Source organism: Balaenoptera acutorostrata, chromosome 19 (assembly GCF_949987535.1).
Source record: "Balaenoptera acutorostrata chromosome 19, mBalAcu1.1, whole genome shotgun sequence".
NCBI classification, from domain to species: domain Eukaryota; kingdom Metazoa; phylum Chordata; class Mammalia; order Artiodactyla; family Balaenopteridae; genus Balaenoptera; species Balaenoptera acutorostrata.
In genome coordinates, this window is record NC_080082.1 from 31,179,672 (window position 1) to 31,194,102 (window position 14,431).

A 14,431-nucleotide genomic window follows, 5' to 3' on the forward strand; every position below is an offset into this window, starting at 1 on the left:
GCAGCATCGAACACAGTTAACTTGTACATAACAAGCACTCAGTAAATAATAGTTTATAATTGTGCAACTGGACTGGGCCAACCTGTCAGTTTTGAACAGAACTCAATCCTGCCAGGAGACAAAAGGAGAGACCAGATAACCATGGAGAAAACTGTAATGTGCTGGCCTTAGAACCAGAGTCGATCCACAGAGTCATTTACACAAACCGTTAGACTTGTTGCACCCAGATCAGGGTTCTGAAGCTGATTCGCTTAGAAAAGTAAATCCTGTTCATTACAAGGTCTGGGTTATGACAACTAGATTTTGGAGCCCTAACAAAGGTGTCCAAAGTGGATCCATCCTGGAGGTAATAAGGGGTGATGGCTGGGGCTGTGGAGGAGAGCAAGATGGTCAATCGGAAAATGTTTGGCTGTTTTACTTGTCTAGAAAAGATGCTAACTTGGCAGTTTTTTTTGAGAAGCCAAAGCCCAATATGGGGAAGACATGTCTATAAAGACGTCTAGGTCTAGAGAATTACTTTTAACTCTCAGAAGGAAGTAATTCTAAAAGCTTTGCTAAGAAACTGCCATAAACATGTTTAAAAAACTTTTCTCAGTACCATTTTAAGCTCCTTGGACCCAAATGAAGTTGTCTACTACGGGAATATAGTAAGCCCTGTTTGAGCCTAGAAGTTAAGAACTTAGGTGGAGAGTTTCCACTTAATTAGGCTACATTCCTATCCAGTGTGCAATGCTCAGAGATTCTACAATGAAAGAAATGAAAGAGAGTGGTAGAAGGGAGAAGTGGGGGGTCTACAGAAGCAAACAAACAAAATACGCGCGTGGGCCACCTGCAAATAAATAAAGGGCCAGGCCTAGCCATGGAAATGGGGAGATGGGCACAGCTGCACACTCATGCCAGCTTCGTTTGGAACTCCATCCATCTATTAGCCAAATACCCCTAATAGGCTCGTGACTTCTTTACCACCTAAGGAATAAGTCCTTAAGTCTGTCATGTTTTAAAATCTCCTAATAAAAAACTAATGGTGTTAAACAAGCACATGAAAAGACGCTCAACATCACTAGTCATCAGGGAAATGCAAATCAAAACCATAATGAGATAACATTAGGATGTTTATAATCTAAAAAAGGTAAAAGAACAAATGTTGGCAAGATTGTGGAAAAATCGAAACCTTTGTGTACTACTGGTGGGAATGTCAAATGGTGCAGCAGTTGGGGATAAGAGTCTGGCAGTTCCTCAAAAAGTTAAACATAGAGTTGTTATGTGACCCAACCATTCCAGGCCTAGGTTTACACTCAAAGGAAGTGAAAACATGCCACTCAAAAACCTGTACATAAATGTACACAGCAGCATTATTCGTAAGAGCCAAAAAGTGGAAACAACCCAAATGTCCATCAACTGATGAATGGATCAACGAAAATGTGTTCTATCCATACAATGGAATATTTTTTTGGCAATAAAAAGGAATGAAGAACTGACACATGCTACAATGTGGATGAACCTTGACATCATTACGCTAAATTAAAAAAGCCATATACGAAAGGTCACAAATTATATGATTCCATCTATAGAAAATATTCAGAACAGGCAAATCTATAGAGACAGAAGGTACAACAGATTAGACAGAAAGTGGTTGATGGGGACTGTGGGGAGAAGGGGAACTTGAGAGTGGCTGTTCACAGGTCCAGGGTTTCATTTCGGGGTAATGGAAATGCTCTGAAACTGAATAATGGTGATGGCTATTCAATCTTGTGAATATACTAAAAAAAAAAAAAAAAAAAAAAACCCACTTAACTGTATACTTTCAAATGATTAATTTTATGTTATATGAATTACATCTCAATTTGGCTTCTCAAAAACCCCCGAATGGCCTGGCTTTCGTCTTATTTTTTGTATTTGCACCTTACTGAGCAAAAATTTAAAGGAGAGTGCTTTAAAGTTAAAAGGCATAGTTTGTTCTAGAAGTGTTCCTCAGCTCCCCGAGTTATCCTTCACCCAGCTTTCTGCTCACTGTAAATCCCCATGGACATACACAGTTGAGTCAAAACCTAAGATGAAAAAAATGCTAACTTTGGGTAATGTTTAGAAGGTTTTTATTTCTATTTTAAACGTAAGTATTGTCTGGGTGAGGCTTGTATGATGTAGACAATAGAGTTCAACATAAGGGATTTTCAACAGTACGGCAATGCTAGACTTCAGAGACATCTACAGTTAAATACTTTCCTGGGAGGGCAAGAGCAACATGCCACTCTGCTGTGGTCACGAGGCCTCCACCACTTTCTTTTCCACTGCTTTTCACAACTTCTTTCTAGGAACTCGCTGAATTCTCATCCCCAGATAAATTCTTAAGTTGGCCGCTGAGCACAATTTAAGAGTTTATCTCATACACAGCACCTCACACAGTATTTTGTATATAGTAGGCATACAAAATATACAAAAATACTCATGGAATAAAATCGTTCTCTTTCAGAAAGCAGAGGCATGGCATGTGCCCCCGAAGAAGAGCACGGAGGTTTGTGAATGCCAATGTCACTGGTCAGAAACCAGGACCCTCAATGCCCACAGGAAGCTGGGAGAGAGCTTTAAATAGATTACTCTTATCCATTAACAAGTAAGGGAACATATAGCTTGTGACCGACCCATTGTTGGCACTAATGAGCATCGCTATGATGTTTCTTTGAAAAAGGAATAAAGAAAGGAACAGACTATCTACTCAATTAACATTAGGTGCTTTCTTATTTTTACAGAAAAACTGCCAAGTGTGGTAGTAAAACAGTGTGCAAGAGTCACATGTATATTAAGTATCAAAAAAAAAAAAGAAAATAGAATGTATAACCTTCAGTGGCCAGATGCTGAAACAGATCACAATTTTTTTGTAAAGCGTTTTTGTTAGTGTTTGACTTAGTTACATTCTCTAGACTATGCATGCAAGCAGGAAAAAAATAATTTGCTTCTCATTGTGACATGTGCAAAATAAACAAAGGCACTGATTTTTATTATTTCTTATTTAGAAAAACAACTCAGGCCTGGACATTGAACTGTACCTTTTCTTTAGTGCACTTTTCAAATGATAATTTCTTCCACTGTCACCATTAAATCTTAATCCATTCCAGCTCCTTGCATGGGTCATTGAGTCTATATGTACTGCTGTTATTTTAAAATGTTTCCCCTTGGTAGGGAAAGAGGGGGAGAAAAGATGTTGAGGGCCAGATGGGCCTCTTCACAGTTCATTTATCAAACCTAATACATTGGGCTCCACCCTCCTCTCACTCACTACTGCAGTTAAACTTCCATATAATTTGGTAATCATTTTCATTATCAGAGAGTGACCCTAAAGCAGCCTATCCTGAGACACCCAGCCCTTGCAGCTGCTCTTTTTCTGCCTTTTCCTACAGTAGACCCTAAGAACCTCCGAGTTTATTAGCTGCAGACTGACCTTTGGGCTGCAGAGGTCAAGAAGGGGTCAGATCAGAGGGCTTGCCCAGTTCTTTAAAAGCTATAACAAGCTGTCCATCAGGCAGAGTGGACTGTATAAACAAAGCCAAATCTTCAGAAATTCTGTACCACTTCTGTTAACACTTACCCTGCATTCACACGGCTTCTCCCGAAGTGCTTTGGATCATTCAACTCTGGGGAAGTGAATAGACAGCCCTAATAAGCCTATTTGGAGAGGGTTGTTTATGGGATTACTGGGCTTGGGGAAGGAAACCCACAGCACTCAGATGTGCCTCTAGAATCCCAGGGTTGTGTGACACTGTGACAAACTCAGTTACCCCGAGTCACGCAGAATTGACACTTTCCTCCAAAAGCTAAATTACAGGGAACATATGCTTTCAGTTTAAGAGACTTCAGTGAGTCCCAAACAATGGCTCAGCTCCTGGCCGGGGAGAGAGAGACAAATATTTTAAAACCAAGTTACAAGTTGCACTTAATATAGTCTCCCTAATATCATTAACATAAACGAACCTACTGAAGTGGGGGGAACCTTTACTACAACAGACTTATACTAAAGCTACCGCCAGCTGCGGAGTCTCAGGTGACCTAAATTTCTCAAAGTTGTACTCTTCCTAATGCGTTCTCTAACGTGCAATATCAGGTAATTAGAGTCATCTGCATTTAACTTTAAGAGGGAAAAAATTTCTATTATCTAAATCTAAAGGATCCCCTGATAGCTTTGATGAAAGTAAAATACCGTAACCCACTGCTTGGCCTTTGGTGAGCGCTAATTATTATCTCTCAAAGCACATTTTTCCTCGTGTAATTCCAAGGTACACAATAGGCCAGCGTCTGAAACACTGGCAGCTCGGTCAGCGCTGCAGTGGATGTTTTATAACTTTCACCACCACACGCCTGATGGCTACTCGAGGCGATGCCCGATTCCAGACGGCCAGAGGAAGCTTTGATGAGGAAAAGAAAGGTGTATGGTAACTGTCTGTTTATACAGATCATATGGATGAGTCTTTTAGATAGGTCACCGGGATGGGAAACATCAAATGGCGCTGGCGAAGGGGTAGGGGGAAGGATTATGGTTATTTAATACTCTGAGGACACTTCCTTCTGAGCTCTCAAGACACCACCCGCTTGAAATCTTCTTTCAGGTGTTTAGTTTTAAGGAGGTCTGCAGAGTGTCAGCTGCTAAGCCCTTTCTTGTCTCCTCCCCTACCGCAAAGGACTCGAGAAGTTTTGTTTCAGATGCTAGACTACATCAACTTCAGCTCTGGCACCAGCTCCTGATTAAATTGTTAGCAGTCAAGGGCCAGAAATGCTGAAACCAGACTCCTTTTAAACAGGCCATTTTGGCCACGCTGTCTGATGAGTTGGTGTATTAGGAAATTATTGTTAACAAACCAAATGCACTCAACTGAAGACATCCATTCTCAACATTTCCTCTAGCTGTGCTGTCTTTGGAGGGGTTGGGGGGGATGGGAGAGAGTTTACAGGGGTCTCTCTCTCTCTTTCTTTCTTTCTTCCCTTCCTTCCTTCCTTCTCTCTCTCCCCCTGCCACCTCTCTCTTTCTTTATCCCTTTCCTATTTAGTAAGAATCACCAGGGAAATTCCCTGGCGGTCCAGTGGTTACAACTCCACGCTTTCACTGCCGAGGGCCCGGGTTCACTCCCTAGTCAGGGAACTAAGATCCCACAAACCCCACAGCGCAGTCAAAAAAAAAAAAAAAAAAAAAAAAAAAAAAATCACCAGGGGAAAAGATATAAAAGTTCAAGGAGAGAGAGAAGCCTCTTAGATGTCCCCTCATGGATATTCCCCTATTTAATAAAATATCCATACTTCAGTGAATATACGTACTTAAACTGTAATACAAAGAAAATGTTAAAATTAATTATTGAAACTTCGATTGAAAGTCATTTCATGACTGTAGTTGAAACTGTCATTTACCCCGACCACACTACAAAAAAGGGGGCAAGGGGAGAATGTCACTGGGAATTTTAAAATTATGGTTTCAATGCAAGTCTAAATTCAGAGACAATACACACATGTGAAAAAGCAGCTTTCTGATACCCAATCAGAATGGACAGTTCATACTCTTAGCTGTCTCCTTCCTTGGAAAATGCTCCTCTTCAGCCTTGTTCAGGCAAATCTATTTTTATGAGAATTGTTACTAGTAAAGCCATCAATTGTTGTAATTCTGTGGCATGAACTCATTTGGAGAATATTATGGCTATCAATAAATGTTCTTGACTCCTAGGCACACAGAATTTTTAAGCATCGAATGAGACTCTGACACAAAATCCAGCATAATTTTCCTGATTCCTCTACCTCTTGCTTAGAGACAGATGGTAATTCAACAATACACATTATGCATCTGAAGGATAACTCTAACATTTGAGGGAACGGGTTCCAGGCTTCTACCAACCAACCAACTGTTGTGCGAAGAAGAGCAGGATAACGTGGCATTTAGTATGCAAGCACCAATTCTGTAAAAACTGATGGTCTGTAGAAACTTGCTACCCGTAACAGCTTTCTAACCACAGCTAAGTCCATATGCAAAGAAACTAGGCTGAAGCCAAAGTCATTTCTATTTGGTCAGTTCTGAAAATGGGGTTGTTGAATAGACTAAGTTCAAGCGATCTGCCTCCCGAGTGATGCAAGAGTACCGTGTGGATTTCCCAGACATCTGCTCTAACTAAACAGCAATGCTCGTCTTTTAGATGGTTGATTAAAAGGGTTCTTCAACATCAGGTACTTAAATTACAGTACTCTCAAGATGCAAACGTTTCTGCTAAATGTTATACTCGGGGATAAATCATACATGCATACAGATGACATCATGGATCATTACAATTAATGTAGGTACCATGTGTAGGAAAGCTAACTTTGGCTGAAAGCATCTGTAACTTGCTTCTTTCTCATGGCCCCTCCAATGAGAGGGATGAGACCAGCCGCCAGGAAGGGCTTAGCCAAAGAAAGCTCTTGTTTTCCAGGGACAACAAATCCCATTTCGTAATAAAACAAACCTGGCGTGCCATTCCCTCCTCAGGTTCTGGCGAGCGGTGAGTGTGGCGAGGATGGCCGTCAAGATCTCATTCCTTTGTTCTACAGGGGTCCCCTCTCTTCTAACTTCCCGAAGCACAGCATTTGTCTAGAAGAAATGATCCCCCAAAAGAGAAAGAGAAAGTAAAAAAATTAATAATAAAAAAAAAGCCCATAAGCAAATAAGGACAGTAAATCAATGGGTTTTTTTATTACAGTTCCCCTGCTAACAAATCAATACAATAAATGATGGTCAAAAATGGCCAGCATATATTTTGTATTTAATCAATGTACATGGCACATAAGGTAAACCCTAAAGCTCCGTTGCCTTAAGTAACACATCAAGATACTGTGCATTCTCGTTCTAATTTTCTCAGTGCACCAACGACATTTTTATCCTGGGAACTGCCTACCACGAGCTATTATTAGAAATAATTTTCACGTACAGTTTACCATGAGTTGTTTGTTTGGCCTTTTAAAAAAGAGCAGTCCCTGACTTTCCCTCTCTCTCGTTCCTGCCACCCAGCTAAGGCTTACTGCACTGTCTTTCTTATTTGAATCATTAACTTCTATTTCCATCCATGCCAGGAATTTTTTTTTTTGAGGGGGGGTTCACTCATTTTACATGCTTGTTGCAAATCAAGAGCTTGCACAGAAAGAAACACTAAGAGCACAAGAATCAGAGAACAGTGTATCTCCATGAATATCTTTCCAGCTTTGAAAATCCACTACATATTTTGAATAGTAGGTACAGGGATTCTTATACAGAGTAGACTTATGATTTGAGGAAGAATCATTTATTCTTTGGTTATTGTTGTGGTCCTTAAAAAAAAATTAGGCTCACGGGTGAGTACAAAAACACTCAAGCAGTCAAAGCACAAGCACGTGACACCCTGCTTACTCTAACAAGTAGCATTACATCAAAACTCAAATTTGAAACTGTCATTTCAACTTTATCTACAGCTCACCTCTGTAGGCTCTTTTTATGTGTATTTCAAACATGCAAATGTCTGTGACACTAGAAAAACAATTAAGAAAACAATGGAGGGCTTCCCTGGTGGCACAGTGGTTGAGAATCTGCCTGCCAATGCAGGGGACACGGGTTCGAACCCTGGTCTGGGAAGATCCCACATGCCACGGAGCAGCTGGGCCCGTGAGCCACAATTACTGAGCCTGCGCGTCTGGAGCCTGTGCTCCGCAACAAGAGAGGCCGCGATAGTGAGAGGCCCGCGCACCGCAATGAAGAGTGGCCCCCGCTTGCCGCAACTAGAGAAAGCCCTCGCACAGAAACGAAGACCCAACACAGACAAAAATAAATAAATAAAATAAAATAAAAATTAAAAAAAAAAAGATAGCATCATGTAATTGAAATTCTATAAATCTGGGTTTAAAAAAAAAAAAGAAAACAATGGAAAGTATTCTACTGGTACTTGAAATTTGAGTGAGCAAATGCCTTTCAAGTTTTAACCACAGAACTTTTCATCACATGTATTTATCTTCACATAACTGGAGTAGAAACCTTTAAGATTTATAAATGTTGTTTTTCATGTAAAGGTAGCGGGGCTTCTTTGGAGATGTTATAACCAAAGCAGTTGCCAAAAGGAATAAAATTGCCACTTCCTCTTTTCTAATTACTCAGTGTATTTCTTATTTAACTGATGTCAATACCTTCATTTACTTGAAAAGCGCACTCAAAATTTTATTCTCATGGATCTTGAAATACTACTTACTTAGTCCTCTATAACATTTTACAGTGTATATTTAATATCTTCATGACAACCTTGAGAAGAGGTGTGGTGAACATTTGCTGTTTTGGTTGCCTTTCATCCATACCCAGGCCCCCTTTCCTATAAGAGCACCCAGCTCTCCTTGTGGGGAAGTCTTTTATGTAATCTTAGAAGTGACAGTAATCACTGTCAACCAAAGTGTCCTGCTCTCCCCTGACAAGGATGTGGGTCAGGCCAACCTGATTCTCTTTTCCAGGACTTTAGACACTTAAGAATGACAAAGAAAGGGGAAACAAATGTGGAGGCAATTTATCTATTTCCTTAGTTTCTACCACCCATGGTCCTCAAAGTATTCCTGGTTTCCTGAACTTTCTGAGTCCAGATCATTCTTTCTTTTGATACCTTGAGCTATCCAATATCCTTTCAATAAAGTTCCATTTTGTTCAAATTCACCAGAATCTGATTCTGTTGCTTACAATCAAGCACCCTAACTGATACAAACAGGTAACACAGGAAGTAGTATCTTCACTGTAAAGGAAGGATCCACGATAACCTGACTAGAACTAGCCAGGAAAAAGGACCCTGATCTCTTCCTCCTGGACCCAGAATTACAGCTACTATACCGGCGATATAACCAACTGGATACTCTATGAGCTCCCAGGGCAACATTTTCGGCCCCCCAGCACAGAGAGGAATGCTGGGTTTCTCTAGGCAATTCTATGGCATGAAGCCCAGGCTCCCAATATCTAAAGCAGGGTTGCAAATTCAAATAGCCATTGGGGCCAGAAAGGTAACATGAATGAGTGAAGCAAGGTTCCTGAAGAGAGCATATGCTCTATCTAAAAAGACAGTCACTACTCAGTCCCAGCCAACTTTGCCATTCAGAAAAGCTGTTTTGGCAGTGCCAGATTCACGAATTTTCAAAAGAAACAAGAAATCTGTTTTTTTTTAAAATGTGAAAACTTGTAATTTTAAAATGTTGGAAACATTTTTTAAATTTTTAGTTTTTATACAAATTTGGTTTATTTTTATTTTTAAAATTTTTATTGAAATATAGTTGATTTACAATGTTGTGTTAGTTTCAGGTATATAGCAAAGTGATTCAGTTATACATATCTACATATATATATAAATATATATATTCTTTTTTTATATTCGCTTCCATTACAGGTTATTACAAGATATTGAGTATAGTTCCCTGTGCTATACAGTAGGTCCTTGTTGGTTACCTGTTTTATATATAGTAGTGTGTATATTTTAATCCCAAACTCCTCATTCATCCCTCCTCACCCCCTTTCCCCTTTGGTAACCATAAGTTTGTTTTCAATGTCTGTGAGTCTATTTCTGTTTTGTAAAAAAGTTCATTTGTATCATTTTTTTTTTTTTAGATTCCACATATAAGCGATATCGTATGATATCTGTCTTTCTCTGTCTGGCTTACTTCACTTAGTATGATAATCTCTAGGTCCATCCATGTTGCTGCAAATGGCATTATTTCATTCTTTGGCTGTATTCCATTGTATATATACACCACATCTTCTTTATCCACTTATCTCTCGATGGACACTTAGGTTGCTTCCATGTCTTGGCTATTGAAAATAGTGCTGCCATGAACAGTGGGGTGCATATATCTTCTCAAATTATGTTTTACTCCAGATATATGCACTGGATCATATGGCAGCTCTATTTTTAGTTTTTTAAGGAACCTCCATACTGTTCTCCATAGTGGCTGCACCAATTTACATTCCCACCAACAGTGTAGGAGGACTCTTTTTTCTCCACACCCTCTCCAGCATTTATTATTTGTAGACTTTTTGATACTGACCATTCTGACTGGTATGAGGTGATACCTCATTGTAGTACTGATTTGCATTTTATACAATTTTTAAAGGTTACTTTCCATTTACATTTATTACAAAATATTGGCTATATTCCCCATGTTCTACAATACATCCTTGAGCCTACCTTGTACCCAGCAGTTTGTACCTCCCGCTCCCCCATCCCTATATCGCCCCTCCTTCCCCCCCAAATTCTTTTAAATACCATGTGGGCCAAACAAGAAACAACAATGGCTAAACAGAACTCAGGCAGCTGCCAATTTGCGACCTCTAATGTAAAAGATGTCTAATTTCAGAGAGGTCCTGGCATCAACGGGTATTCTAACAACAGCATCGCTCCTTGTCTGTGACACCCCACCTCACGTATTTAAAGTCGGAAGGAACCTCAAAAAGTCATGTAGTTTATCACTATGTCTGCAGGTACGTATTATTTTACCTAAAAATGCTTCAAACAGAAAACAAAATATACATCTAGATGGCTCCAAAGACATGATGAAAATAAAATTATTTCTCCATTTGACTGTATTAAAATAACTTTTTAAAAAAGTCATTTATCTCTTCTCTGCCTTTCACATAATTTAAATTTTATCCAGAAGCCCTTGTTTTCCAAGGATCCTGAAGAGCCTCTAAGAGGAGAAGGAGGAAGGACTGAAGAAAGTGAGTTTCATGAGGGCAGGGGACGGTGTCTGTTTAGTTACCACTGTATCCCCACTGCTCCCCTAATGACTTTTAATAAATATTTGTCAAATCGGTAATAAAAGCAGGAACTTGAAAAACAAGTATTGCAAAAACAAAGAGCAACGGAAGACTGTCTTCTTTTAGGAAATTACTATCATATAGACTTAAAACTCATAAAATATGTAAACTAAGAGACAGTTATGTGTTCTACCAAGGAGCTCTCTTCACTTCACAAAAGGACTCACTTCCTGGTCTATTTAAATAACTAGCTCCCCTAGTTCTGAGTTTCCCAAACTTTAGTCATTCTAGCTCAGTCTCATAATTCTTGCCATATTTGTACATAAAGTATATAATATTTAATATCAAAGTTATATGTTTATTTCATTCTAGATGGATACTGTTGCTTGCTGAAGGATCTGAGACTAAAGCCAGCTTCCTCTTTGTAAAAGAAGACATGAACAAGTACAGGAGAATGTTAGAGACATATCAGTCTAAAAGAAGACCTCCTTGCCACAATTACAGGAATTGAAAAGGAGCTGAAAAGGGAATCACCTTCTCCGAGTTGTCCTCACCATGTGCAGAGTTCTGGAGCGCCACCTAGCAGCACCCCGGGTAACACCATGGTCCACATCCCGTGCTCTGGATGCACTGCCCTACCTCAATGGTTTTCCAGTACTTCACAGATAAACCTCTTTTCTCCCTAAATGTATTCTTATATGAAATTCAATATATAAAACAAACTGGAGCAGTTCTCTTTGAAGCTTTGAAGGTATGGAGGACTTGGAGGTCCTCCCTTTGTCATGGGATATCTCTTCAAAAGCCTAAGGAACTGTGAAACACAATTTGCCAACCTCAAGCCAAGAGTGCTTAAAAGAGTATTCAGGTTATTAAAAGTTTATACATTGCTGGTGGGAGTGCAAAAGAGTGTCATTCTGGTAAAGAGTTTGGCAGTTTCTTATAAAGTTACACACACACACACACACACACACACACACACACACACACACACTTAATATATCACCAGCAATCCAATTTCTAGGGCTTTACCTAAAGAAATAAAAACTTATGTTCACACAGAAACATGCATAAAGATGTTGATAGCAGCCTTATTCGTAATTGCCAAAAACTGGAAATAACCTAAATGTCCTTCCAAGGGTAAATGGATAAACACACTGTGATACATCCATACAATGGAATACTCCTCAGCAAATAAAAGGGACAAGCAATTGATATATGCAACCACTTGGATGAATCTCGAAGTCAGTATGCTGAGTGAAAGAGGCTAGTCTCCAAAGATAAAACACCGCATGCTTCCACTTATTTGACATTCTGGAAAAGGCAAATTATAGGGACAGAGAGCAAATCAGTGAGGGAATTTTTGGAATGAGGGAACCAGTCTGTATCCTGATTGTAGTGGTGGTTATAGGAGTTTATACATATGTTAAAACTCATAGAACTGTATATCCAAAAAAGTCGATTTTATTGTATGTAAATTTTATAAACTTTAATTTTTAAAATTCATTCTCATCACATTTTTAGGACAAGAAAGAATGCAGAGAACAAGTTTACATATAAATATGTCTAAAAGATAAGTAGTTAGTAAAAATATAGAAAAACATATCTGGATTACAAAACAAATTCTGTTACAAAAAATTTTTTTTTAGATATTGGAAAAGGATGGGTGAACTTAGATTGAGCATTCAGACCCTAAAATAAAATATTTCATAACATTTAGAGTGAAAAGAAGTCCTTGCACAAACAGAAATTTCAGAGTGTCAAAGGGCATTCTTTTTATAAAAATTACTAGTGGTATTTTTATCCTTATAATAGTGTTGGCTCCTCAGGGGTTGGCTTTACACAGGAAATGTTAATAGCCCATTTCACCATCAGTAGAAACACAGAACTGTCTTCAAACAAGCACCAATTTTTAAACAGTATGCTATTACCGAAACACATTCTCCCTTTCCTCCCCCCAAAACATAGGGAAAGTAAACCATAGGTTTAGGGATCATGCTCTGGAGGTTAAATTTCCTTTCATGAGTGATTCTGTTTCAACCAAAATCTATGGAAATGCTGGCCTATCAGGAAAAGACTAAGAATATTCTAAAGAGAGCTGGCTGTTCAAATCCCAGCTGCCACTTCCTAGCTGTGGCCTCTCCCACAACTGCAGAATGGAGACGACCGCAGAGCCTCCCTGCGGGGTCCCGTGAGGCCTAGTTGCCCAGTCCTGTGCCACTGTGATTATGATTGTTTAGTTTCATCTTAAAGGCACGCATCAACCTTGTGCTAAGCTCTGCTATTTGAGCAAGAGGATTCCTTAAAGTGTCTACGACTTGAAATAAAAAATTTCAAGGAAATCAGGCAACCACTGAACAGCCTCTCTACCAGAAGCCAGAGGCATCCTCCTTTGCGTATCCCTAGTGGGAGAAAATCTTGATCCCTGGAGGTTGGGTTTTATTTTTAGAATCAGTCCTGATTTCACTGGACCCCACTCCATTAGTAGACCTGCCTCTCTCTGAGGCCACTACCCAACACCTGTCCTGTCCTTCTTAGTGTCCTATGGGGGGGTTCCTCGTTCTGAAACCCTCAACTGCAGTCAGCCCAGGGCTCTGCCCTTGGTTCTCCTCTCCTCTCTGCTGCCTGTGCTCTCTGTGGGTGACCTCCCCCTCCAATGGCTTAACGGGTCCCTGTAGGCCAACGACTTCATGCAGACTTCTACCTACAAGCAGACCTCTCTGCTGAGTTCCAGCCCCATAGAGCCAACCATCGGCCAGCTCTCCTTCAACATACACCTCCAACATGCCACCTCAACCTCAACTCATCCACGTCTGAACTGCAATTTTTGCTCTCCATCAACCTGCTCCTTCTCCCTTTACTTCCCTAGAATAGCGAATGACACCACTATCAATGCAGTCATCCAAACTAGACATCTAGGAATCACCCCAGTCTCCTCCTCTTCCTTTCTCTGCCCTCCCTATACCTAAACATCAACGCCTATTATTCCTGTCTGTTCAATATGACTTAGACTTATTTCTTCCCCACTGCCATAGGCTTAGTCCAGGCCATCTCTCATCTGGACCATGAAATGGCGCCCAAACTAGAGTCTCTGGGTCAACCTCACCCCTTTCATGAATTTACCTCCTACAAGAGGAGTATCTCAGTGTCAAAGGAGACAAGGAGTTTCAGCCTCCAAAACCCCACCTAAGCCAGAGCAGCTCTGTTCATGTAGCCTTCAGTTATTGCCATCTGAGAGATACAAAAAAGTACTTTTTTTAAAGCCTAGATTCCTTAATCTGAAAAAAAACCCCAAAAAATAAAAATAAAAAAACTCATCTTAATATAGGCCCTGCTTACTTTTCAAATCTTAGCTCCTCCTATCTTCTATTCCATATAAAACTAATTGCAGTTCCCTGAAAATACATGACTATTCTAGACTACAATATTTCCTGTAGCTGGTTGTATAACTTACCAGTAACTACTAATTCTTCAAGAAACAACTCAAATAACACCTCCTCTGTGAAGTCTTGCAGGAACCACGACCTTCCACCACATTAAGTAGAGTGGGTCACCCCTTCTTATGTGTCACCCCTGAGCATCTCACAAATCACATCATATTCCATTGCAATTAATTATTCACTAGAACTTGCCTCCTCCAGAGTGTGAGCTCTATGAGAACAGATAGGGTCCATACCCATTTCTTCT

At 39.8% G+C, this 14,431-nt stretch overlaps 1 protein-coding gene across 3 annotated transcripts in view; it reads right to left on the bottom strand.

Annotated features, from left to right (window-relative positions):
• FTO (FTO alpha-ketoglutarate dependent dioxygenase) overlaps positions 1–14,431 on the bottom strand; it is a 376,462-nt gene that overhangs the window by 154,144 nt on the left and 207,887 nt on the right. For 2 of the 3 annotated variants that reach the window (XM_057534716.1, XM_007167597.2), the window contains one exon: positions 6,471–6,595. In XM_057534716.1, the coding sequence (XP_057390699.1) occupies positions 6,471–6,595 (125 nt within the window). Of the gene's footprint in view, positions 1–3,583; positions 3,630–6,470; positions 6,596–14,431 lie in introns of all 3 variants that reach the window. The other variant, XM_007167598.2, reaches the window with a different exon arrangement.